Source organism: Nerophis lumbriciformis, linkage group LG02 (assembly GCF_033978685.3).
Source record: "Nerophis lumbriciformis linkage group LG02, RoL_Nlum_v2.1, whole genome shotgun sequence".
Lineage (NCBI taxonomy): Eukaryota > Metazoa > Chordata > Actinopteri > Syngnathiformes > Syngnathidae > Nerophis > Nerophis lumbriciformis.
This window is the reverse complement of record NC_084549.2, coordinates 55,617,741-55,642,452: the sequence shown is the minus strand read 5'-3', so window position 1 is coordinate 55,642,452 and position 24,712 is coordinate 55,617,741. Positions and strand designations below refer to the sequence as shown.

Genomic DNA, 24,712 nt, shown 5'->3' with positions numbered 1-24,712 from the left:
GCAAGTGAGGCCCGCCTCCCCTGCCTCCCCTGACTGCATATATATATATATATATATATATATATATATATATATATATATATATATATATATATATATATATATATATATATATATATATATATATTGCATTCTATTTTAGTTACTTTGAATTTACAACCCCCTGGTGCTGTTTTGTACGGTTTTTGTACTGTTTTTGTACTTACTTTGATTATTATTTATCAACTGTTGGAAATGTTGAAATTTATAAATAAAGGTTTATAAAAAAAAATAAAAAATACTAAATGGAAGTCTAGGAAGTGACGTGTTCTTCGCGCATGCGTGGGACGATCGGGTATTCCGGTACCGTTCGAATAGTAACAGTTACAACAACTCATGCAAAACTCTACAAACTGTCAAATGGAAGGAAGTTCAGAATCTAAACTCCAGCTGCTTCGTAGCCGTATCCATGCGGTCCCAGACTTTCCGAAGAGGGGCATTTTATTCAGGTAATCTTGCTGTCAGACATATTTCTTCAGGACTTGCCACAACGAGTTTTCCGTATGTAAATCAGAAAACTAGTAAATGTTTCATGTATCATTTTAATTGGTCAGTCCTTCCATGAATTATACGCAGCGTCGAAACATCTTTCTCTTCCCCCCTCCATAACTTCCCTAAACATTCTGTTTTGAGCGGCGCTCATACGTGAACGTCTACTGTCTAATCAAAACTCACGTTTGTTTCGTGGGGAGACAAGGTCAGAACAGCAACTTGTTACAAAATAACCGCTCCAGAGGCGACGTGAGCCCTGGGCCATCAATTCCTCGGCACCTTCCCCTTTCTGGTAAAACTTTCCAAAGGTAACAACAAATATAGTTTGTTCTAAACGTATACACCCATGTAAAATCACACGAATCCAAACGAATAACATAATTGACAAATTTTTATACACATACACTTGTAAAGAACAAAATGTCATGGCTGTCTTGAGTTTCCAATCATTTCTACAACTCTTTATTGTTGTGTGATAGAGTGATTGGAGCACATACTTGTTGGTCACAAAAAATATTCATGAAGTTTGTTCCTTTTATGAATTTATTATGGGTCGACTGAAAATGTGACCAAATCTGCTGGGTCAAAAAGCAATGTTAAAATTTGGTTACAATTGGGCGCTTTTGGTAGCCATCCACAAGCTTCTGGTTGAATTTTTGACCACTCCTTGACAAAATTGGTGAAATTCAGCTAAATTTGTTGGTTTTCTGACATGGACTTGTTTCTTCAGCATTGTCCACACGTTTAAGTCAGGACTTTGGGAAGGCCATTCTAAAACCTTAATTCTAGCCTGATTTAGCCATTCCTTGACCACTTTTGACGTGTGTTTGGGGTCATTGTCCTGTTGGAACGCCCAACTGCGCCCAAGACCCAACCTCCGGGCTGATGATTTTAGGTTGTCCTGAAGAATTTGGAGGTAATCCTCCTTTTTCATTGTCCCATTTACTCTCTGTAAAGCACCAGTTCCATTGGCAGCAAAACAGGCCCATAGCATAATACTACCACCACCATGCTTGACGGTAGGAATGGTGTTCCTGGGATTAAAGGCCTCACCTTTTCTCCTCCAAACATTTTGCTGGGTATTGTGGCCAAACAGCTAAATTTTTGTTTCATCTGGCATCACATTTAGCTGACCTGCACCAATTTTGTCAAGACGAGTGGTCAAAAATTCAACCAGAAACTTGTGGATGGCTACCAAAAGTGCCTTATTGCAGTGAAACTTGGCAAGGGACATGTAACCAAATATTAACATTGCTGTACGTATACTTTTGACCCAGCACATTTGGTCACATTTTCAGTAGACCCATAAAAATTCATAAAAGAACCAAATTCGTGAATGTTTTTTTGTGACCAACAAGTATGTGCTCCTATCACTCTATTACAAAAAAATAAGAGTTGTATAACTTATTGGAAACTCAAGACAGCCATGACATTATGTTCTTTACAAGTGTATGTAAACTTTTGCCCACGACTATAAATGTTTTTTTTCTTTTTCTATGCATTCTAAGTCGTAAAATCTAGCAGGTACAAAATGGCTAACAATGTAGCGAATGGGCGTATGCTCAAAAAACATCCAAAAAGCGCCATCTATACTCTATTTATATCGTGTGATCTTAATATTAACCAAGTATTAGCAATAGATAGATAGATAGATAGTCCTTTATTGATTCCTTCTGGAGAGTTCCCTCAGGAAAATTAAAATATTGTTATTATAAGCACTAACGCAGACAAACTATTTTTAGTGGCGCCATGATCACAGGGAGCTAACTAGCTTATGCTGCTATATTGACATATTGAGCTGGTGATCAGCTGCATCGCCTCTGAGTTGGTAAAAGTTCATTCTGACCACAGAACTTTCCTCCAGAAGGTCTTATCTTTGTCCATGTGATGTCAGATGAAACAAAAATTTTGCTGTTTGGCCACAATATGTTTGGAGGAGGAAAGGTGAGGCCTTTAATCCCAGGAACACCATTCCTAACCATCAAGCTTGGTGGTGATAGTATCATGCTCTGGGCCTGTTTTGCTGCCAATGGAACTGGTGCTTTAAATAGAACAATGAAAAAGGAGGATTACCTCCAAATTCTTCAGGACAACCTAAAATCATCAGCCCGGAGGTTGGGCCTCGGGCGCAGTTGGGTGTTCCAACAGGACAATGACCCCAAACACACGTCAAAAGTGGTCAATGAATGGCTAAATCAGGCCAGAATTAAGGTTTTACAATGGTCTTCCCAAAGTCCTGACTTAAACATGTGGACAATGCTGAATAAACTAGTCCATGTCAGAAAACCAACACATTTAGCTGAACTGCAACCATTTTGTCAAGAGGAGTGGTCAGAAATTCAACCAGAATTGATTGATTGATTGAAACTTTTATTAGTAGATTGCACAGTTCAGTACGTATTCCGTACAATTGACCACTAAATGGTAACACCCGAATAACTTTTTCAACTTGTTTAAGTCGTAGAAGCTTGCCAGAGGCTTGTGGATGGCTACCAAAAGTGCCTTATTGCAGTGAAACTTGCCAAGGGACATGTAACCAAATATTAACATTGCTGTATGTATACTTTTGACCCAGCAAATTTAGTCACATTTTCAGTAGACCCATAATAAATTCATAAAAGAACCAAACTTCATGAATGTTTTTTGTGAACAAGTATGTGCTCCAATCACTCTATCACAAAAAATTAAGAGTTGTAGAAATTATTGAAAACTCAAGACAGCCATGACGTTATGTTCTTTACAAGTGTATGTAAACTTTTGATCGCGACTGTACATACATACATACATACGTACATTCACTACATAGGTACATAAGCTCCCACATGCATACACAAATACAGTACATTCTTTGTAAAAACATACATATACACATACTGTACATATACAAGCACTTATGCATACATACACTCGGGCATATATTCACGTTTCATCAAACCTTTTTTTACGTTGTTCCCCTGGGTAAAACACGGCACACTAACAAAGCTTAACCTATTGTTACTATAACAATCTACAAGGTTAATACAGTTCACTTCTCTTTCTTCCCCACCATGTATCTTCTTTCTTTTGTAATTTAAGTTATAATTACATATATGTATTGTTGCATTTGAAACAATTGTATTGTTGATAACAGAGGTAACTATTGTTATTATTCATTATCATTGGTGCTATTTCTATTGTAATTTTTATTGCTCCATTTGGAGTGCAATAATGTTCATTGTCATTTCTGTGTTTTTAATATTTACTTGACTAACGGCTCCTCGGTTATCACTTTTTGTATCATATTTGTACATATCGTATTTGCTGATGCTGTTCTGTTGTTGTTGTCTCTTTGTCTTATCCCCCTCTTGTCCCTGAAATTTCCCCTTCCGTCTTCCTTTTTTTTCTTCTTTCTATCCCCTCCTCCTGCAGTCCGGCTGCGCCAAACATTAATATTATATAATATATAATATTAATAAAGTCAAATACAAATAAGGCAACAAGAGAAGTATCCCACACTTCTCCTTTGTAAAGTAAATCTGTACAGCAGTTATGGGCCTCGACATCAACAATATGATTTGCCTGAGTGGCTGGAGAGAACAAAAAAGAAAAAGAAAAAAAAGGTATAATGATAAACCACGGTAAAATTTCAGAAGGTTAGTAATGCTGTTTACATTTTTAATTCTCGAAATACTGTCATTTATCCATGCATTTTAGGCAACACTGTTTACTTCCTGGAAACGAAGTCGCCGCATGCACACCATTGCTGTTTGGCTCGAGAAAACATGGCGCAAAGCAACTACATGGACCTTGCTCCAGTAGATGTTCCCTCGGAGTAAACAACGCCTTTTGCTTCGTTTTACTTTCATTTCCCTAGTTTCACTTCCATAGCCTACAGTCTCGGCGTGCGTTTAAGAGCGCATTGTGATTAGATGGCGACAAGTGTGGACTATATTGGAGACAGATACATTTGTCCCACACAAAAAGTGTACATCGGAAGAGAAAAATATTACATGTTGCTTTAATTTCCTCAACACAGTGTCCTTCTCTCACCTGCTGTGACTGAGAGTTATAGTTTTTGTTAAGAAAAAGCTGCTGCAAATTCAGGAATTTTAAGCTGCAACATTCACAAAAAAGCTGACGAAATCCGAGAGGGACTAACAGATGTTACCATAAATGGAATAGAATGTAAATGTTGTGTGTTCTGCAGAGATATATGCCCCATCCTGAAGGATCCCACTGCTTTGACGGCCGTTATTGACCTGTTTGAAGAGCATGTGAAAATCAATCGCTGGGAAGCCGATCTGATAGTAGGTAAGAAACTTACAAACTTAATCTAATATGCCTCTTTTATAGGATTTAATTAAAATTTTAGGATGATAGATAGCATGAATATTTTGGTCTTTGATCGATAAATCAGTTGAGAATTGTGCAAAGATAAGCCAGAATAAAAACAATAACCAATAGATTGTGAATAATAAAAACAATATTACATATATGAAAAATGTTGTAGAATAACATATGTGAACTTTCACACAATAACTGCTTTAGAGCATTCACACAATATATACATACAAAGGGTGTCCATGGCGCTCAAAGCATTCAATGTTTGAGACTTTTTCAACACAACATGAATAGTGACCTTAATTTCTCTTATATGTTGGACTATTTTTCATTAAACCCCTTAATAAGTTAGTAGCCACAAAAAAGTAAAGTCTGCAACCACCAGAAACTACAAAACAGTTAAAAATGTTGATGTAATGGTAGCAAAGAGATGCCATTTTAGCTATGAGGCTCTTTATCCGTTGTCACCTGCTGATCTGACATCTTTATGGAGTTGAGTAGATTTTCAGACCTCTACTTTTTACTTGTACTTGAGGAAGACTTCACAAAAGTGACTGTACTTTAAGTTATATTAGTACTCTTTCTACCCTCTGTCATTAATGTACCACTTGCGTGTTTGTGTCGGCATGTATTTGACTGAATAGGTTTGGATGCTCGCGGTTTCCTATTTGGACCTCTTCTTGCTCAGCGTCTGGGAATTGGTTTTGTCATGATCAGGAAGAAAGGAAAACTGCCAGGAACTACTGTGTCTGTGGCCTATGATTTGGAGTATGGCAAGGTAAGAAGAAGAAACACACCCCCCAAAAATTCAACAAACCTGTTCACACATAACATAACCTGCTCATTGAACTTTGTGGATATTATAAAAAAACAGCCATTTGACAAAATAAACAATCCAAACCAGTGGTTCCCAACCACCGGGCCACGGCCCGGTACCGGTCCGTGGATTGATTGGTACCGGGCCGCACAAGAAAAAATAAAAAAAATGTAAAAACTTTTTTTTTTTTTAAATTTATTTAAAAAAAAAAAAAATTAAATCAACATAAAAAAACACAAGATACACTTACAATTAGTGCAGAAACCCAAAAAAACCTCCATTTACACTCATTCACACTCGTTCGCACAAAACGGTTGTTTCTTTCTGTTATTAATAATTATGGTTCCTACATTATACCGTATTTTTCGGATTATAAGTCGCTCTGGAGTATACGTCGCACCGGCCAAAAATGCATAATAAAGAATGAAAAAAACATATATGCGTCGCATTCGAGTATAAGTCGCATTTTTGGGAGAAATTTATTTGATAAAATCCAACACCAAGAATAGACATTTGAAAGGCAATTTAAAATAAATAAAGAATAGTGAACAACAGGCTGAATAAGTGTACGTTGTATGACGCACAAATAACCAACTAAGAACGTGCCTGGTATGTTAACGTAACATATTATGGTAAGAGTCATTCAAATAACTATAACATATAGAACATGCTATACGTTTACCAAACAATCTGTCAATCCTGATCGCTAAATCCCATGAAATCTTCTTCCTCGTTGTCGCTCCTGGTATGCGCCGCTTCCTTTCTTTCTGCTGCTCGATCACTGTTTTCTGCTGCATATTTCACTACGTCCAGCTTGTAATCTGCAGTATAGGATTTCCTTTTCGGTGCCATTTTTGTTCAGCCCTTCTCAGTTTTTATAAGTTACCGCCAATGTAGAAATGATCCATTTTGATAGCTACGGACATAGTAGCAGTTAGCATCCCATGACCCACAATGCACTTCTGCCATGACCCGTCCCCGCCGAATTCTTATTGGTTGACGTGTGTGTGACGATTGCTGACATTTGCTTCGTCTCTTACGCGAATTAGATAAATAATATTATTTGATATTTTACAGTAATGTGTTAATAATTTCACACATAAGTCGCTCCGGAGTATATGTCGCACCCCCGGCCAAACAATGAAAAAAATTGCGATTTATAATCCGAAAAATACGGTATATCAATATAGATCAATACAGTCTGCAGGTATACAGTCCGTAAGCACACAGGATTGTATTTTTTAATGACAAAAAAAAATAAAAATTCACGTATGTGTACGTACTGTACACTGCACGTTACTTTGAATGCAAAACTTTCGGCCCCCAGCCAAATTTTGTCCCTGGGCCCTGAGCTTGACTATAAAGAAATAAAAGGCACAAAAGTGCAGCTTAAGAGATAAATTGACAATAATCACTCTACAATAATAGTTTGCTGTACTTGTCTTTTGATAGTTTAATGTTTTTGTATTGTATCTTATTTTTTATTTATTTATTATTAACAGTTTACCATTTTTGAATAAAAAGTGTGAAAGTTTGCCTGAAGTTTTTCCAACACTCTTCAAACTACATGATTCATTCTACTGTTATCCAAAGGCAGAAGCAGAGATCCAGGAGGATGCAGTGTCTCCAGGGCAAAAAATTTTGATTCTGGATGACCTTCTGGCGACTGGAGGTATTAATGTTTTTATTCGTATATATATTTTTTAATTTGTCAATGTTTTGTTTTTTTTAATAGGAAAAAAAACCTGGTATTTCATACAAAGTCAAAGCCCACGCTCAAGTTAATGAGCACTTTATAGTCAAGTGATATGTGATTTCTTCTGCCACATGTTCAGTGAAAACTGCCACCTTGCACCATGAAAATAAAACTCCAAATAAGATGCAAACTTCAGTAACTTTTGACATTTGACATACTGCCTCATCTGTGTGGATCAGCGAATCTTGTACATTACTTTTTGAGGCGAGATATTCTCACACCGGGGATGTGGCATTTGACTTTGGAAACATTTTTTTTTACTCCTAATTTCTACTACATTACCTTGCGTTTTCTCCTTACGTGGCTCACTTGCGGCACAGTGTGTGTATGCTAGCACAGAAACAAAGAGACTGTATGATTGGCAAGAGGGTTTACTCCACTATGGAACAAATATGTCCAGGCCGGCCGTTATGACATGTCATATCTCAAGCTTAATTCAAAAGCCAATGGCTAAATTAGAGCCACTAATTAGGTACCTTATGATCTAATTAGTCGACTAATCGTAAGGATGGTCGATGTCTAATCAACTATCAAAATAGTCATTGGTTGCATATACTGTAGCATAAAGAAGCCTTTAAAAGGGGCTGCACTTTTTAGGGATTGTTTCATATTTCCTTTTCCTTATTTTAAATTGTAAATAATCGCTAATGTAGCGAGGGCGGTTTGCGTGTGGCGACTACACTGTGTTGTGTTCTGGTGCGCGGTGATGATGACGAGGGACACAGATGGGATTTTGCAACTGAGGTTTATTCTTGTAGTGTCGTTTAATCACAAATGGAGACATGTGTTAGCTCTTTCACAGCCAAACAAGACTCTCAGGTTGAAAGCAGACTGACTCAACATGTTGAAATGTAACAGAGAAATACAATAAAAAATAAATGTTACTGACACTGTAACCTGATATGAAATAAATATAAACTAATAATACAATGAAATATATTTCAACATAATGAGACGATTCAGGGCAGCAGGGTGGAACAGGGGTTAGTGCATGTGCCTCACAATACGAAGGTCCTGAGTTCTGAGCTCTGGATCTTTCTGTGTGGAGTTTGCATGTTCTCCCTGTGACTGCGTGGGTTCCCTCCGGGTACTCCGGCTTCCTCCCACCTCCAAAGAAATGCACCTGGGGATAGGATGATTGGCAACACTAATTTGGTCCTAGTATGTGAGTGTGAATGTTGTCTGTCTATCTGTGTTGGCCCTGCGATGAGGTGGCGACTTGTCCAGGGTGTATGCCGCCTTCCGCCCGAATGCAGCTAAGATAGGCTCCCGCAACCCCAAAAGGGACGAGGGGTAGAAAATGGATGGATGAAAACAATTCAATTGTATTGAATAACCAAAACGTCATTAATTGAATAAAATAATACATTTAAGGGAGTAAGACATAATGAAGAGGGCCGCCGTTTCAAGAGCCGAAGGGCTTAGGGACCAGACATCGAAATGTGGATGTTCATTTCATATTTCATATTGATTTCATATCGATTAATTTTTTTTTAGATTTTTGACATGTTCGAGATTCATATTAATGTTCCAAAATGTGTACTTTTTCTGTAATTCCACATTCTCTCTGTCTCTTTGTGCGTGCATGCGTGTCTTCATCCATTATCTTCCGGGCTCTGATTACTTTGTCTAGCTGCTCTTGGAGATCCCAAGGCGCTCCAAGGCCAGTTGATAAACCTCGAGTCCTGGGTTTTCCCAGAGGCCTCTTGCTAGTCGAACGAGCCCTGAACACTCCCCCCCCCCCCAGGGAGGCGTCCAGGGGGCATTCTGACTAGATTCCGCCTTGTGGAGGAGCACCAGTTCTTCCTGGATGACAAAACTTTTCACCCTTAAAGTGAAAACGCAGCCACCCAGCGGAGAAAAATAATTTGTCCTTTCTGTCCTTACTAGAGATGTAATGGCATTGTAAATACTGTATAGTATTTCGGTTTCAAAATGCTAGCAATAATGCCCTGGTGGGGGACTGTATCAAACAAGATCTTTAAGTATTCCCATTAATGTGTTGGTTTTTTTTGGCTCTATAAATGGGCTGGTCTGAGAATCTCCCGTGATCCCTTGCGCAGAGCAGAGAACTTTCTGCGCAGTTTAAGTCATGAGTATAGAAATAGCAGGTATTCACTTTTGGCGTAAACCCTCATGTAGTAGGGCAAACAAGCCAAAAAAAAAACCAGTGCTCACCGGGACGTCTACAATAAGGAATACAGGTAATATGAAAAGTAGGATTGTACCTCAATGCGCCCAAGATAGGGCATCTGCCGCCACATTGTGTGCGGAATCTTGAGTTTAAGCTTGGAGCAGTGAAGCCTGGTGCGTTAGCCGCTGGTCAGGTGACTACAGGCTGCTGAGGAAGGTCAGAGGTTTATGGTCAGAAAACATGGTTACAAATCCAAAACCCATGTACACGTCAAAAAACGGACGAGCCAAGAAGAAGGCTAGGGTCTTTTTCGCGATAACAGAGTAATTTAATTGATGTTTATGACATTTTTTAGAAAAGTAACTGGTTTCCGAACCCCCACTTATATTTTTGTCAAGGCACTAAATAAGTCCAATTTCTCAAACAGTTCGGCTCTAAATAAGCCTCCGACAGCCCATGGAAACAACTCAATTCGATCGTGTTCGGTTTTCGAAAAGTCGGACGAACACACCTGGATTATGCGATTAGAAACCAGATCTCTAAAGGGGGTGTGTGTGACCGGAGAGGACCCTTTGTATCGGGCATGCTCCAGTTTCAACATGCGGGATACGACACGGAAGCAGATACCATTCATTAAAACCGTAGCAACAATTGTAATGGAGAGGAGACTGTTTATTTGCTTCACAAATTGAAACAACAGAATATTCTGAAGTGCATCGATTGTCGGAGAAAATAAACAGATTTGCATTGTCGTGCTGCAACATGAAGTGATGGTCTCGGGTGATTGACAACAATGGGCCTCAAGATCTCGTCACGGTATCTCTGTGCATTCAAAATGCCATCAATAAAATGCACTTGCGTTCGTTGTCCATAACATACCCATACCGTAATTCGCAACGTTGACATCAGCAAACCGTTCTCCCACACACGCTACGCTGTCTGCCATCTGCCCTGAACAGTGAAAACCGGGATTCATCCGTGAAGAGAATACCTCTCCATCGTGCCAGACGCCATTGAATATGAGCATTTGCCCAATCAAGTCTGTTTCGATGATGAACATGTGGATGAGCTTCCCTGAGATGGTCTCTCACAGTTTGTGTAGAAATTCTTAGGTTATGCAAACCAATTGTTGCAGCAGCTGTCCGGGTGGCTGGTCTCAGACGGTGCACCTGCTAGACGTGGAGCTCCTGGGCTGGTGTGGTTACATGTAGTCTGCTACTGTGAGGCTGGTTGGATGTACTGCCAAACTCTTTGAAACGCCTTCGGAGACTGCTTATGGTAGAGAAATGAACATTCAATTCACGGACAACAGCTCTAGTGGACATTCCTGCCGTCAGCATGCTAACTGCACGCTCCCTCAAAATTTTTGGTGTATGATAAAACTGGACATTTCAGAGTGGCATTTTATTGCGGGCAGCCTAAGGCACACCTGTGCACTAATCATGCTGTTTAATCAGCATCTTGATATGGCACACCTGTGAGGTGGGATGGATTATCTTGGCAAAGACGAAATACTCACTAATACAGATTTATATAGATCTGTGAACAATATTTGAGGGGAATAGGTCTTTTGCGTATATAGTAAATGTTTTAGATCTTTGAATTCAACTCATGAAAAACAGGAGCAAAAACAAAAGTATTATGTATTATTATATATTATGTATATTTTTGTTCAGTGTATGAGGACACAATTTCTTACCACATCTCTAACATTTTACAGGAAGCTGAAAAATTTGCAAACTGCATTACTCAACAGACTGTATTTTGGTTTCTAATTTTAGATTGTGTTTGTGCTTTAGGTACTCTTTTTGCGGCATGTGAGCTGATGAAGAAACGACGTGCAGAGGTGCAAGGCTGCTTGGTAGTTATTGAACTGACGGAGCTAAAAGGTATCGACCGGCTGAAACCACACAGGGTCGTCTCTCTGGTTCAGTACTGATCACAGGTGCGTGCCTGCCATTCCATGCCATTTCAAGCATACTTCACCGCACCAAAGTAAAAAAAAGAAAAAGCCATATGGTTTTTAAAATGTTATTAAAAAAGTAAAATGCTGCCCATTCCTTTGTTTGAAATGCACTGTGATTTCATATTTTCTTTTATGGGCTAACTGAAACTGTTGTAAAGAATGTAGAGAATCAAATCAAAAGAAAGAGTGCATTAGCAATTGTTAAGATACATTTATTAATTCTTAACATCAGTAGTAGAATGTTGCAAGTACTAATTCCTTGAAATGCAGAGAATTCATCGCTAATACTGTTTGTAGCTAAGGCCTTTAACTGCATCTTGCTTATTCCACATGTCACTTAAAGTGTATTTTAGCAAGCTTGTAATAATGTCATCTACTGTATTCATCTTGTGTACACTTTAAATAAAAGACATGTAATCCTTCTTCTTTTTTTAAAATTATTATTATTATTATTAAAAGCTTCTCCCGCTGTACAAAACGTTATCTAGTAGCTCTCCCTGCTGTTGGGACGAAAAAAGTCATGATCCCTAATTAATTAATTAATTAATTAATTAATTGTGTGAACGCTCACAATCATTTAAACATTTTCCAGCATTACAAGCCCAAACACCTCCAAGATAACAACATTTCTTGCCGTTTGCTAATGCTGAAAAAAAGTAAAATACCTTTGTAGCCCTCAAGGCTTAATTATTGGAACTTTTTTATTAAGTGCTTGGTCAGGCAGTCTTTAAAGAAAAACCACCAGGTGGTCTAAAAGGATTCTGTAGTACAAACCCCGTTTCCATATGAGTTGGGAAATTGTGTTAGATGTAAATATAAACGGAATACAATGATTTGCAAATCATTTTCAACCCATATTCAGTTGAATATGCTACAAAGACAACACATTTGATGTTCAAACTGATAAACATTTTTTTTTTGCAAATAATCATTAACTTTAGAATTTGATGCCAGCAACACGTGACAAAGAAGTTGGGAAAGGTGGCAATAGATACTGATAAAGTTGAGGAATGCTCATCAAACACTTATTTGGAACATCCCACAGGTGAACAGGCAAATTGGGAACAGGTGGGTGCCATGATTGGGTATAAAAGTAGATTCCATGAAATGCTCAGTCATTCACAAACAAGGATGGGGCAAGGGTCACCACTTTGTCAACAAATGCGTGAGCAAATTGTTGAACAGTTTAAGAAAAACCTTTCTCAACCAGAAATTGCAAGGAATTTAGGGATTTCACCATCTACGGTCTGTAATATCATCAAAGGGTTCAGAGAATCTGGAGAAATCACTGCACGTAAGCAGCTAAGCCCGTGACCTTCGATCCCTCAGGCTGTACTGCATCAACAAGTGACATCAGTGTGTAAAGGATATCACCACATGGGCTCAGGAACACTTCAGAAACCCACTGTCTGTAACTACAGTTAGTCGCTACATCTGTAAGTGCAAGTTAAAACTCTCCTATGCAAGGCGAAAACCGTTTATCAACAACACCCAGAAACGCCATCGGCTTCGCTGGGCCTGAGCTCATCTAAGATGGACTGATACAAAGTGGAAAAGTGTTCTGTGGTCTGACGAGTCCACATTTCAAATTGTTTTTGGAAACTGTGGTTGTCGTGTCCTCCGGACCAAAGAGGAAAAGAACCATCCGGATTGTTATAGGCACAAAGTTGAAAAGCCAGCATCTGTGATGGTATGGGGGTGTATGAGTCCCCAAGGCATGGGTAACTTACACATCTGTGAAGGCGACATTAATGCTGAAAGGTACGTACAGATTTTGGAGCAACATATGTTGCCATCCAAGCAACGTTACCATGGACGCCCCTGCTTATTTCAGCAAGACAATGCCAAGCCACGTGTTACATCAACGTGGCTTCATAGTAAAAGAGTGCGGGTACTAGACTGGCCTGCCTGTAGTCCAGACCTGTCTCCCATTGAAAATGTGTGCCGCATTATGAAGCCTAAAATACCACAACGGAGACCCCCGGACTGTTAAACAACTTAAGCTGTACATCAAGCAAGAATGGGAAAGAATTCCACCTGAGAAGCTTAAAAAATGTGTCTCCTCAGTTCCCAAACGTTTACTGAGTGTTGTTAAAAGGAAAGGCCATTTAACACAGTGGTGAACATGCCCTTTCCCAACTACTTTAGCACATGTTGCAGCCATGAAATTCTAAGTTAATTATTATTTGCAAAAAAAAAGTTTATGAGTTTGAACATCAAATATCTTGTCTTTGTAGTGCATTCAATTGAATATGGGTTGAAAAGGATTGGCAAATCATTGTATTCCGTTTATATTTACATCTAACACAATTTCCCAACTCATATGGAAACGGGGTTTGTATATACAGCCTCCTTATAGCCTTCTTTAATATACAGCACTAAATGACCAGCCACCACTTCAATATAATCCTGTATGCACTCAGGGCATTGACTTGATTCTGACTGGACTGAGTAGGTTATCTGACAAGATGTTTCACTTCTCAACTTTATCCAAGTGCTGAGTAGGGTGAATATGCAGGTGGATTGGAGCGACGTCGTAAGTCTCCAGACCTAAAATATGTAATACAATAGTTTCTGAAATCAAGAGCGTATACACATTTGTGAAAACGCGGGTTGTTTTCTCCTCATATCACCACTTTATTAGATAACTGCCAAATCGAAACAAACTCCTGTTCAAAAAACGGGCGTATATTGAAGCTGAAAAACGTATATGATGAACATATGTATATCTGAAAAAACTTGGAGGAATGTGTTGCACGCGACCAGTCTTCATCTCGGGGAAAAAACACACTGGTCAATCCCAAATTCTTTTGGATGACATATATGTTAAGTAAGAAGGACCACCGAGACAGAATAGTTCTTGGCCAAGTTTTACTAAAGCTTTAGGAGACCGGCCCTTACAACGCGACAATAGCATCAGCATACTAGAGGCTAACCTTTCCTGTGATAAAAGGTAATCAAAAAGGTCAACCAACGAACTAGATTTCTCTACAGAATCTCCTCTCTGGTCAACAAAAGCACCATGAAGATTCTAGCGGGAACTCTCATTCAACCCTTTTTCGATTACGCATGCACCTCCTGGTACCCCAGCACCTCCAAAACCTTCAAATCAAGACTCCAAACATCCCAGAACAAGCTAGTCAGGTTACTTCTAGACCTCCACACCAGATCCCACCTCACTCCTACCCACTTCTCCAAAGTGGGCTGGCTTAGGGTGGAGGACAGAGTAAAACAACTTGCACTGAGCCTAGTCTATAAAATCCGCTACACCTCCCTGATACCGAAGTACATGTCAAACTACTTCCATAATGTAAATGACCGCCATAACCACAACACCAGGGGGAGCTCCACTAACCACGTTAAACCCAGATTCCGATCTAACAAAGGTCTTAACTCATTCTCCTTCTATGCCACATCAATATGGAATGCCCTCCCAACAGGTGTAAAAGAAAGTGCATCTCTATCCTCCTTCAAAACCGCACTAAAACAACACCTCCATGCAACTACAACCCTAGACTAACACCCTCCCCCCACCACATCCCACCTCCCCGGATTGTAAATAATCAAATGTAAATGATCAAATGTATACACTTGTTCTCATGCTTTCTGAACTCACTATGTTCTCTGCTCGCTGTACATATCCTACCAAGTCAGACCTACACTGTTTCAATGTCCATTTCTAGATGATATAATTGTTGATGACTGAAATATGCTGATAGCAACCTAACCCCCCCGGATTGTAAATAATTCAATGTATATACTTTGATGATTAACTTGTGTGATGACTGTATTATGCTGATAGTATATATTTGTACCATGAATTGATTAATGTGGACCCCGATGTAAACAAGTTGAAAAACTTATTCGGGTGTTACCATTTAGTGGTCAATTGTATGGAATATGTAGGTCCTAGTGTGTGAATGTGAGTGTGAATGTTGTCTGTCTATCTGTGTTGGCCCTGTGATGAGGTGGCGACTTGTCCAGGGTGTACCTCGCCTTCCGCCCGAATGCAGTCCCAAACGGGACAAGCGGTAGAAAATGGATGGCTGGATGCACTGTACTGTGCAATCTACTAATACAAGTTTCAATCAATCAATCAATCAAAGCAAGAAGAGGTCTAAATCCAAACAAAAAGAGACCGCCTATTCAGCACGAAAACAGCCCCTCTCGCCCAGGCCTTGAAAACAGATAACAACTTGCCAAAACAGCTCTGTGAGCCGACCAACAGGACAACAAAACAAAGAGTTTACTAACGAACGTAAGATAAAAGCACAGAGATCACGAGAAGAGACACTACATAGGAACATACTAGCTGATTTAAACATGATTGTGGATTAAAAAAGAACACTTAAAAATATCTCATTCCCACAATTGGCAAGGCAATTGTTTTGAGAGCATCTTCGCATACCTTTGCCTACATTGGATTTGTTTCAACGTGTTCAATTAAATATATAAGTGCCCTCCTTATACATTATTTCTGTAAATGCTCATTGTGCCATGTGACAGAGGTGGGACCAAGTCATTGCTTTGCAAATCACAAGTAAGTCTCAAGTCTTTGCCCTCAAGTCTCGAGTCAAGTCCCGAGTCAAGACAGGCAAGTCCGAGTCAAGTCCAAAGTCAAGACTGGAAAGTTTCAAGTCAAGTCCCAAGTCCTGCATTTTGAGTTTCGAGTACTTTCAAGTCCTTTTAACCACAGACTAATGTATTTACACAGATTGTGTATGCTTTTAAAACGCTGTATTTATTTATTAAAACAAGTGCGTTTGAAATTGCAGGGAAAAAGATAGTGGTGACATTGCACTTCAAAATAGCACTACTAACCAGTCATTTTAAACATGTAACTCATTCCTTTACAGAATAAACACATTTGAAAAAACAAGTGCAACAGTACTTATTTGCACAAGTGTTAACATTGTATTTCCATGGCATATTGCATTGTAACTAGTTCCACAGCAGTTTCTATCCTGTTCTTACCTTATCTCATTGATCTCATCTCATACTGTATGTGTGTTGATGTGTGCGTACACATGAAAAACATAACAAATACATGAACATAACAATGAACAGAGTTGTACTTTTTAGATGTCAGGGCCCTCTGCAATATGTACACATATTCTTAATATAGTATACATTTTAACTGACCTTTATTTGACTATGTTTGTCTTTTTGTAGGTGGCTAAAATACGCGGTGCTGCTGACCGCCGTCTAACGTTACGTTACTGTGTGTGATACATTGACTAACGTTATGTTACTGTGTGTGATACATTGACTAACGTTATGTTACTGTGTGTGATACATTGACTAACGTAACGTTATGTGTAGGTACCTCATGAAACCCTGCTTAAAAAAAATCACTTGACAAAAAGTATGAATAAGGTAGCGAACTGCAGTGGACGCAACAGATTGCCGTGTTTGCAATGAAGTTATAACCATAGACATCTTATAAGTAGACGCAGCATTGGTTGCTGTGACTTGAGCAATTTGGCCGCCATCTTGAAGTGGTGATGAGGAGCCGGCGAGCAGCCTAAACTGACAGTTGACAGGTAGAAAACAAAGATGCTGGGCTGGTGTTCAGCGTTTTCCTGCTCAAATGAGCGGACTGTTGAAAATAGGAATCGGGGGATTACTTTTCACAAGTAAGATTTAACATTAACGTACTATTGGTTGTATTTTATGAAAATACTATTACCACAGAGTTGAGAAGGAGCAAAGATCTTGAATATTTGTATGTGAAAATCACAAATAAATCTTCTGGGGGAGGATGACCCTCCTACAGGGGTTTGGTTTACAAACTTTCAACCCCACCTAAAACAAAATTCACCAGCTGCCACTGATTATGATGCATTCTCATTTTAGGCAAAGTATAAGACAATAATTTCTTAACAGTATAATTGTAACCAGGAATAAGTCTTCAAGTAACAATATTCAAATACTAACATTGTTGGGTAAAACAGAATTTGGTTTTGTTCTGAATCCAGTGAAACAGATTGGTGGTTTTAGCTGATATAAAGACTTTCAGGTGTTTATATATACACAGGTAAAAGCCAGTAAATTAGAATATTTTGAAAAACTTGATTTATTTCAGTAATTGCATTCAAAAGGTGTAACTTGTACATTATATTTATTCATTGCACACAGACTGATGCATTCAAATGTTTATTTCATTTAATTTTGATGATTTGAAGTGGCAACAAATGAAAATCCAAAATTCCGTGTGTCACAAAATTAGAATATTACTTAAGGCTAATACAAAAAAGGGATTTTTAGAAATGTTGGCCAACTGAAAAGTATGAAAATGATAAATATGAGCATGTACAATACTCAATACTTGGTTGAAGCTCCTTTTGCCTCAATTACTGGGTTAATGCGGCGTGGCATGGAGTCGATGAGTTTCTGGCACTGCTCAGGTGTTATGAGAGCCCAGGCTGCTCTGATAGTGGCCTTCAACTCTTCTGCGTTTTTGGGTCTGGCATTCTGCATCTTCCTTTTCACAATACCCCACAGATTTTCTATGGGGCTAAGGTCAGGGGAGTTTGCGGGCCAATTTAGAACAGAAATACCATGGTCCGTAAACCAGGCACGGGTAGATTTTGCGCTGTGTGCAGGCGCCAAGTCCTGTTGGAACTTGAAATCTCCATCTCCATAGAGCAGGTCAGCAGCAGGAAGCATGAAGTGCTCTAAAACTTGCTGGTAGACGGCTGCGTTGACCCTGGATCTCAGGAAACAGAGTGGACCGACACCAGCAGATGACATGGCACCCCAAACCATCACCCAACCATGCAAATTTTGCATTTCCTTTGGAAATCGAGGTCCCAGAGTCTGGAGGAAGACAGGAGAGGCACAGGATCCACGTTGCCTGAAGTCTAGTGTAAAGTTTCCACCATCAGTGATGGTTTGGGGTGCCATGTCATCTGCTGGTGTCGGTCCACTCTGTTTCCTGAGATCCAGGGTCAACGCAGCCGTCTACCAGCAAGTTTTAGAGCACTTCATGCTTCCTGCTGCTGACCTGCTCTATGGAGATGGAGATTTCAAGTTCCAACAGGACTTGGCGCCTGCACACAGCGCAAAATCTACCCGTGCCTGGTTTACGGACCATGGTATTTCTGTTCTAAATTGGCCCGCCAACTCCCCTGACCTTAGCCCCATAGAAAATCTGTGGGGTATTGTGAAAAGGAAGATGCAGAATGCCAGACCCAAAAACGCAGAAGAGTTGAAGGCCACTATCAGAGCAACCTGGGCTCTCATAACACCTGAGCAGTGCCAGAAACTCATCGACTCCATGCCACGCCGCATTAACGCAGTAATTGAGGCAAAAGGAGCTCCAACCAAGTATTGAGTATTGTACATGCTCATATTTTTCATTTTCATACTTTTCAGTTGGCCAACATTTCTAAAAATCCCTTTTTTGTATTAGCCTTAAGTAATATTCTAATTTTGTGACACACGGAATTTTGGATTTTCATTTGTTGCCACTTCAAATCATCAAAATTAAATGAAATAAACATTTGAATGCATCAGTCTGTGTGCAATGAATAAATATAATGTACAAGTTACACCTTTTGAATGCAATTACTGAAATAAATCAAGTTTTTCAAAATATTCTAATTTACTGGCTTTTACCTGTATTTAAGTATTTGGCAGACGCTTTTATCCAAAGCGACTTACATAAAAAAAATACATATAAAACAATCACTGCAAACATTATCATTTAAGGGAAGAATATAATAGAAAATATCAATACAAAGTGTCAAGACAGAATAAACTCTCTGCTGCTGAAGCAACAGAGATAGAGTCTATAGGTCCCTAAGATCAGGGGCGCCGCTAGGGATTTTGGGCCCCATGAAAATAATCTTTACAGGGCCCCCAACACAGTGTCATTATTTTTTCTGTATTATAATTTCATCATCATTAGGGGCCTCTCTGGGCCCCCCTCCATCATGGGCCCCTAGAATCTGTCTCCTTTACCCCCCCCTTTTCGGCACCCCTGCCTAAGATATATACATATATCTAATGTATTCATACATTGTTTATGTAGGATTTACGCATGTATATATAACCTAATCATATTGTTTCTTCAACTTAAAAATAGCTTCCTGGTTTTTTCCCCCTTCTCTGGGATTATATTCCCAGTTTTGATCTCGGACGTCTGGTCATTTATAGCATATAAGATTATTCTATTACTGTTAAGCAAACTATGAATAATAAAACACGCCAAAACATGTGTCTGTTATCACAGCTACACGTATGACAAAAAAGGGGGTGAAAATCAGTGGTATTCAGTGAGGTAAAATTAATTAAATGCGCTGACAGTTCATTGCTCCTGCCAAATGAATTGCACTGAGTGGAGCGGATCACCACTCCAAGATGGCGGCCACGCGTCTCGTCCGCGCCTGTAGGCAGTAGCGCTCCATGCTGCGTCTACTTATAAGATGTCTATGGTTATAACGTTAGCAGTGAGTTTGCAGCCTCACTGATTTAACTACACAGCAAATAAAAGTCAAGTTACTTAGCCAATAAACGTTATCTTACATTCAAAACTTACCCTTCTTTGTGAAACTTCAAATGTCGAACGAAGTTGGAAGTTGTTGCGTCTCCGTCTGTAATATTTGAACTGCGTGATTTGCATACGGCAGTTCGTTTTTTGTTGAACAAGTCGTAGTTTTTATACCCGAACGAAACCAACTTTGGCATACCGTAATTGTTTCTCACTGGCACGTTGTTGGACAACTCTTGTTCATTGGTTGTACTGCAATTTGATTGGATGAATGCTGTGTGATGAAAACAACGTAGATCTAATTTGATTGGCTATTGTACTGAGAGCACACCAGCTGACAGGAATAACACGCTGATAGACACAGACGAAGAAAATAAAAAATACGGAGCGCTCCCAAATAACTTTTTAAGCTTTGGATTTTGGGGAAAGTGGCAAGTCATGTCAAGTCAAAAGGCTCAAGTCCAAGTGAAGTCACAAGTCATTGATGTTAAAGTCTAAGTCGAGTTGCAAGTCTCTTTACATTTTGTCAAGTCGAGTCTAAAGTCATCAAATTCATGACTCGAGTGTGACTCGAGTCCAAGTCATGTGGCTCGAGTCCACACTTCTGCCATGTGATAATTCACACCTGTAGTTGAGTGTGTTGGTGGCCGTCTATGGCGGACAAAAAAAACCAAACCCTTAGAACCACTGGACACAAATATAGAATCACCAGACTTAGATGATGTTCACTTGTTTAGTTTTGTATTAAAAAAAAAGCAGACATGATAGAAAACTATGGTCATTTCAAAAGGCAACTGAAATTAATAAAATGGTGGTATTCAGCAACAGTTTGATTTTTACATCAAGAAGAGTGGAAAAAGTTATTGACTCACTCGTGTCTGAGGAAAAACTTTTAGGATCATGAAATTAAAAAAACACACCACTAGTATTTTGTTGCACCACCTCGGGCTTCTGAGGCATTGACTTAACTTGGGACAAACAGATCTCTTGATCAATCTTGTTCCAACTTCCCCTAATGACTGTTGTCAGATCAGCTTTGCAGGTTGGAGTCATATGGACCATTTTCTCCAATTTCCAGCACATATTTTCATTTGGGCACTGTTTCCTCAGTGCCCAAATGAAAATATGTGCTGGAAATTGGAGAAAATGGTCCATGATATGACTCCAACATGGTTCTCGCCCGGAAAAGGGTGGAGTGGAGTGCCATCTCCGGGTTGGGGAGGAGACCCTGCCCCAAGTGGAGGAGTTCAAGTAACTCGGAGTCTTGTTCAAGAGTGAGGGAAGAGTGGATGGTGAGATCGACAGGCGGATCGGTGCGGCGTCTTCAGTAATGCGGACGCTGTATCGATCCGTTGTGGTGAAGAAGGAGCTGAGCCGGAAGGCGAAGCTCTCAATTTACCGGTCGATCTACGTTCCCATCCTCACCTATGGTCATGAGCTTTGGGTTATGACCGAAAGGACAAGATCACGGGTACAAGCGGCCGAAATGAGTTTCCTCCGCTGGGTGGCGGGGCTCTCCCTTAGAGATAGGGTGAGAAGCTCTGTCATCCGGGGGGAACTCAAAGTAAAGCCGCTGCTCCTCCACATCGAGAGGAGCCAGATGAGGTGGTTTGGGCATCTGGTCAGGATGCCACCCGAACGCCTCCCTAGGGAGGTGTTTAGGGCACGTTCGACCGGTAGGAGGCCACAGGGAAGACCCAGGACATGTTGGGAAGACTATGTCTCCCGGCTGGCCTGGGAATGCTTTGGGATCCCCCGGGAAGAGCTGGACGAAGTGGCTGGGGAGAGGGAAGTCTGGGCTTCCCTGCTTAGGCTGCTGTCCCTGTGACCCGACCTCGGATAAGCGGAAGAAGATGGATGGATGGATGGATGGATTTTAATTTGGGTTGATATCCGGACTATTTACAGGCCATGAAATTGACCTTTTTACAGTTTCTGCTTTACGGCAAGATGCATTATCATCTTGAAAATTATGTCGTCATCCTCAAACATCCTTTCTGATGGAATTAGAAAAGTGTCCAAAATGTAAATTTGTGCATTTATTCAAAAATTGTAACGACAGCCATTTCCCCAGTGCCATTAGCTGACATGAAGGTCAATATCACCAATGACCATGGAAATATGCATGTTTTCTTCAGGCAGTCGTCTTCATAAATCTCACTGGAACGGCACCAAGCTAAAGTTGCAGCATCATCACCTTGTCCAATGCAGGTTTGCAATTCATAACTGAATGTGACTTTCATCCATGGTCCACGATAGCTTTTCCTTAGCCCAGGGGTCGGCAACCCGCGGCTCTAGAGCCGCTTTAGCGCCGCCCTAGTGGCTCTCTGGAGCTTTTTAAAAAATGTATGAAAAATGGAAAAAGATGAGGGGGGGGGGGATTTATTTTTTGTTTTAATATGGTTTCTGTAGGAGGACAAACATGACACAAGCCTCCCTAATTGTTATAAAGCACACTGTTTATATTAAACATGCTTCACTGATTCGAGTATTTGGCGAGCGCCGTTTTGTCCTACTAATTTTGGCGGTACTTGAACTCACCGTTTGTTTACATGTACAACTTTTTCCGACTTTCTAGGACGTGTTTTATGCCACTTCTTTTTCTGTCTCATTTTGTCCACCAAACTTTTAACGTTGTGCATGAAAGGTGAGTTTTGTTGATGTTATTGACTTGTGTGGAGTGCTAATCAGACATATTTGGTCACTGCATGACTGCAAGCTAATCGATGCTAACATGCTATTTAGGCTAGCTATATGTACATATTGCATCATTATGCCTCATTTGTAGCTATATTTGAGGTCATTTAGTTTCCTTTAAGTCCTCTTAATTCAATTTATATCTCATGACACACTATCTGTATGTAATATGGCTTTTAATTGTTTTGCGGCTCCAGACAGATTTGTTTTTGTATTTTTGGTCCAATATGGCTCTTTCAACATTTTGGGTTGCCGACCCCTGCCTTAGCCCATTGGAACCTTGTTTTTTCTGTATTTAAATCACGTTTCTTTTAGGCGGTTTCTGGCAGTTCGGGCACAGACGGTGACTCCATTTGTTCATTTGAACATTTTCTGTTTTCAAGACACATTGCTTTAAGTTTTGTGTTTCGACGCTTTGATGTTTCCTTGGTCTACCAGTATGCTTGCCTTTTTACAACTTTCCCATGTTTGTATTTGGTCCAGATTTTAGACACAGCTGCCTGTGAACAATCGACATCTTCAGAAGCATTGCATGATGACTTACCTTCTTGAAGAAGTTAAATAATCCTCTCCTTGGTTTCAAATGACGTCTCTCGTGTTGGAGCCATGATTCAGGTCAATCCACTTGGTGCAACAGCTTTCCAAGGTATGAACACGCCATTTTAACTGCAGACTAACAAACATATACTTAATCTGATGCAGGTGTTAGTTTCGGAAATTAAAATCGACAAGGTGATTCTGTAACTGTTTCATTCTTCTTGATGTAAAAATGACACTCTACCACAGGGGTGTCAAACTCAAATACAGAGTGGGCCAAAATTTAAAACTGAACAAAGCCGCGGGCCAAGGTTGAACAAATTAACCTTTTAATAGGGACCCAAACAAGTTTTGCATTGAATATTGAACAAGCAAGGCTTATATAACTTTATAGTGACATGCAAAATCCAGTTTCAAATAATGATAATAATAATAAAAACATATCAATGGCATATCAAATACAATTTAAATAAAAATTGAATGCCTCTTTTCTATTTGCAGCCTTCTGAGGTAAATATCAAAATAAACTTTTTCCACAGGCTAATAATACATTTGAAAATAAAATAATGAATGAATCAAACATTCAAGCCTTGAAGTAGCAAGAGAAAGTGCATGGATAAAACGTTAATTATTGCTCAGTTTGCTACACTGATTTGCTTTAACACTGAATATGGAACAAGCAACACTTATATAACTTAATAGTGCAAAATCTCTTTAAAAAAACAAACAAAAACACATCAATGGTATGTTAAATAAAATTTTAATAAAAAAATTGAATGCCTCTTTTCTATTTGCAGCCTTCTGAGGTAAATATCAACATTAACTTGGTTGGGGGGGCGGGGTTTGGTGGTAGCGGGGGTGTATATTGTAGAGTCTCGGAAGAGCTAGTGCTGCAAGGGGTTCTGGGTATTTGTTCTGTTGTGTTACGGTGCGGATGTTCTCCCGAAACGTGTTTGTCATTCTTGTTTGGTGTGGGTTCACAGTGTGACGCATATTTGTAACAGTGTTAAAGTTGTTTATACGGCCACCCTCCGTGTGACCTGTATGTGCTGTTGATCAAGTATGCCTTGCATTCACTTATGTGTGTGTAAAAGCTGCATGTAATATGTGGCTGGGCCGGCACGCTGTTTGTATGGAGGAAAAGCTGACGTGACGGCAGGTTGTAGAGGACCTTGAAGGCAGTGCCTTTAAGGCACGCCCCCAATAATTGTTGACCGGGAGAAATTTGGGAGAATGATTGCCCCGGGAGATTTTCGGGAGGGGCACTGAAATTCGGGAGTCTCGGCAAGTATGAGTATTAGCGGTGAATGCGATGCCGCTGTATAACACCGGCGGGCCAGCTCTAATGTTAATTTGATATTGCCTCAAGGGCCAAATTTGGCCCACGGGCCAGAGTTTGACACCCATGCTCTACCACAATTTATCATCCTGATTTCTTCTAGTGTTTCTTAAAGCCAGAG

At 39.8% G+C, this 24,712-nt stretch overlaps 2 protein-coding genes across 2 annotated transcripts in view; both read left to right on the top strand.

Annotated features, from left to right (window-relative positions):
- The first annotated feature begins 310 nt into the window (after nucleotides 1-310).
- Nucleotides 311-11,946, top strand: aprt (adenine phosphoribosyltransferase). The gene is made up of 5 exons (XM_061969983.2): nucleotides 311-488; nucleotides 4,718-4,821; nucleotides 5,496-5,629; nucleotides 7,262-7,340; nucleotides 11,358-11,946. Exons 1-5 carry the CDS (start codon nucleotides 376-378, stop codon nucleotides 11,495-11,497), a joined length of 570 nt encoding a protein of 189 aa, XP_061825967.1. The 5' UTR covers nucleotides 311-375; the 3' UTR covers nucleotides 11,498-11,946.
- An 11,131-nt stretch (nucleotides 11,947-23,077) lies between these two features.
- The window catches only part of piezo1 (piezo type mechanosensitive ion channel component 1 (Er blood group)), a 237,591-nt gene continuing 235,956 nt past the window's right edge, over nucleotides 23,078-24,712 (top strand). Inside the window, exon 1 of the mRNA XM_072916588.1 lies at nucleotides 23,078-23,361. The gene's annotated coding sequence lies outside the window, so the exon portion shown is untranslated. The remainder of the gene's footprint in view (nucleotides 23,362-24,712) is intronic.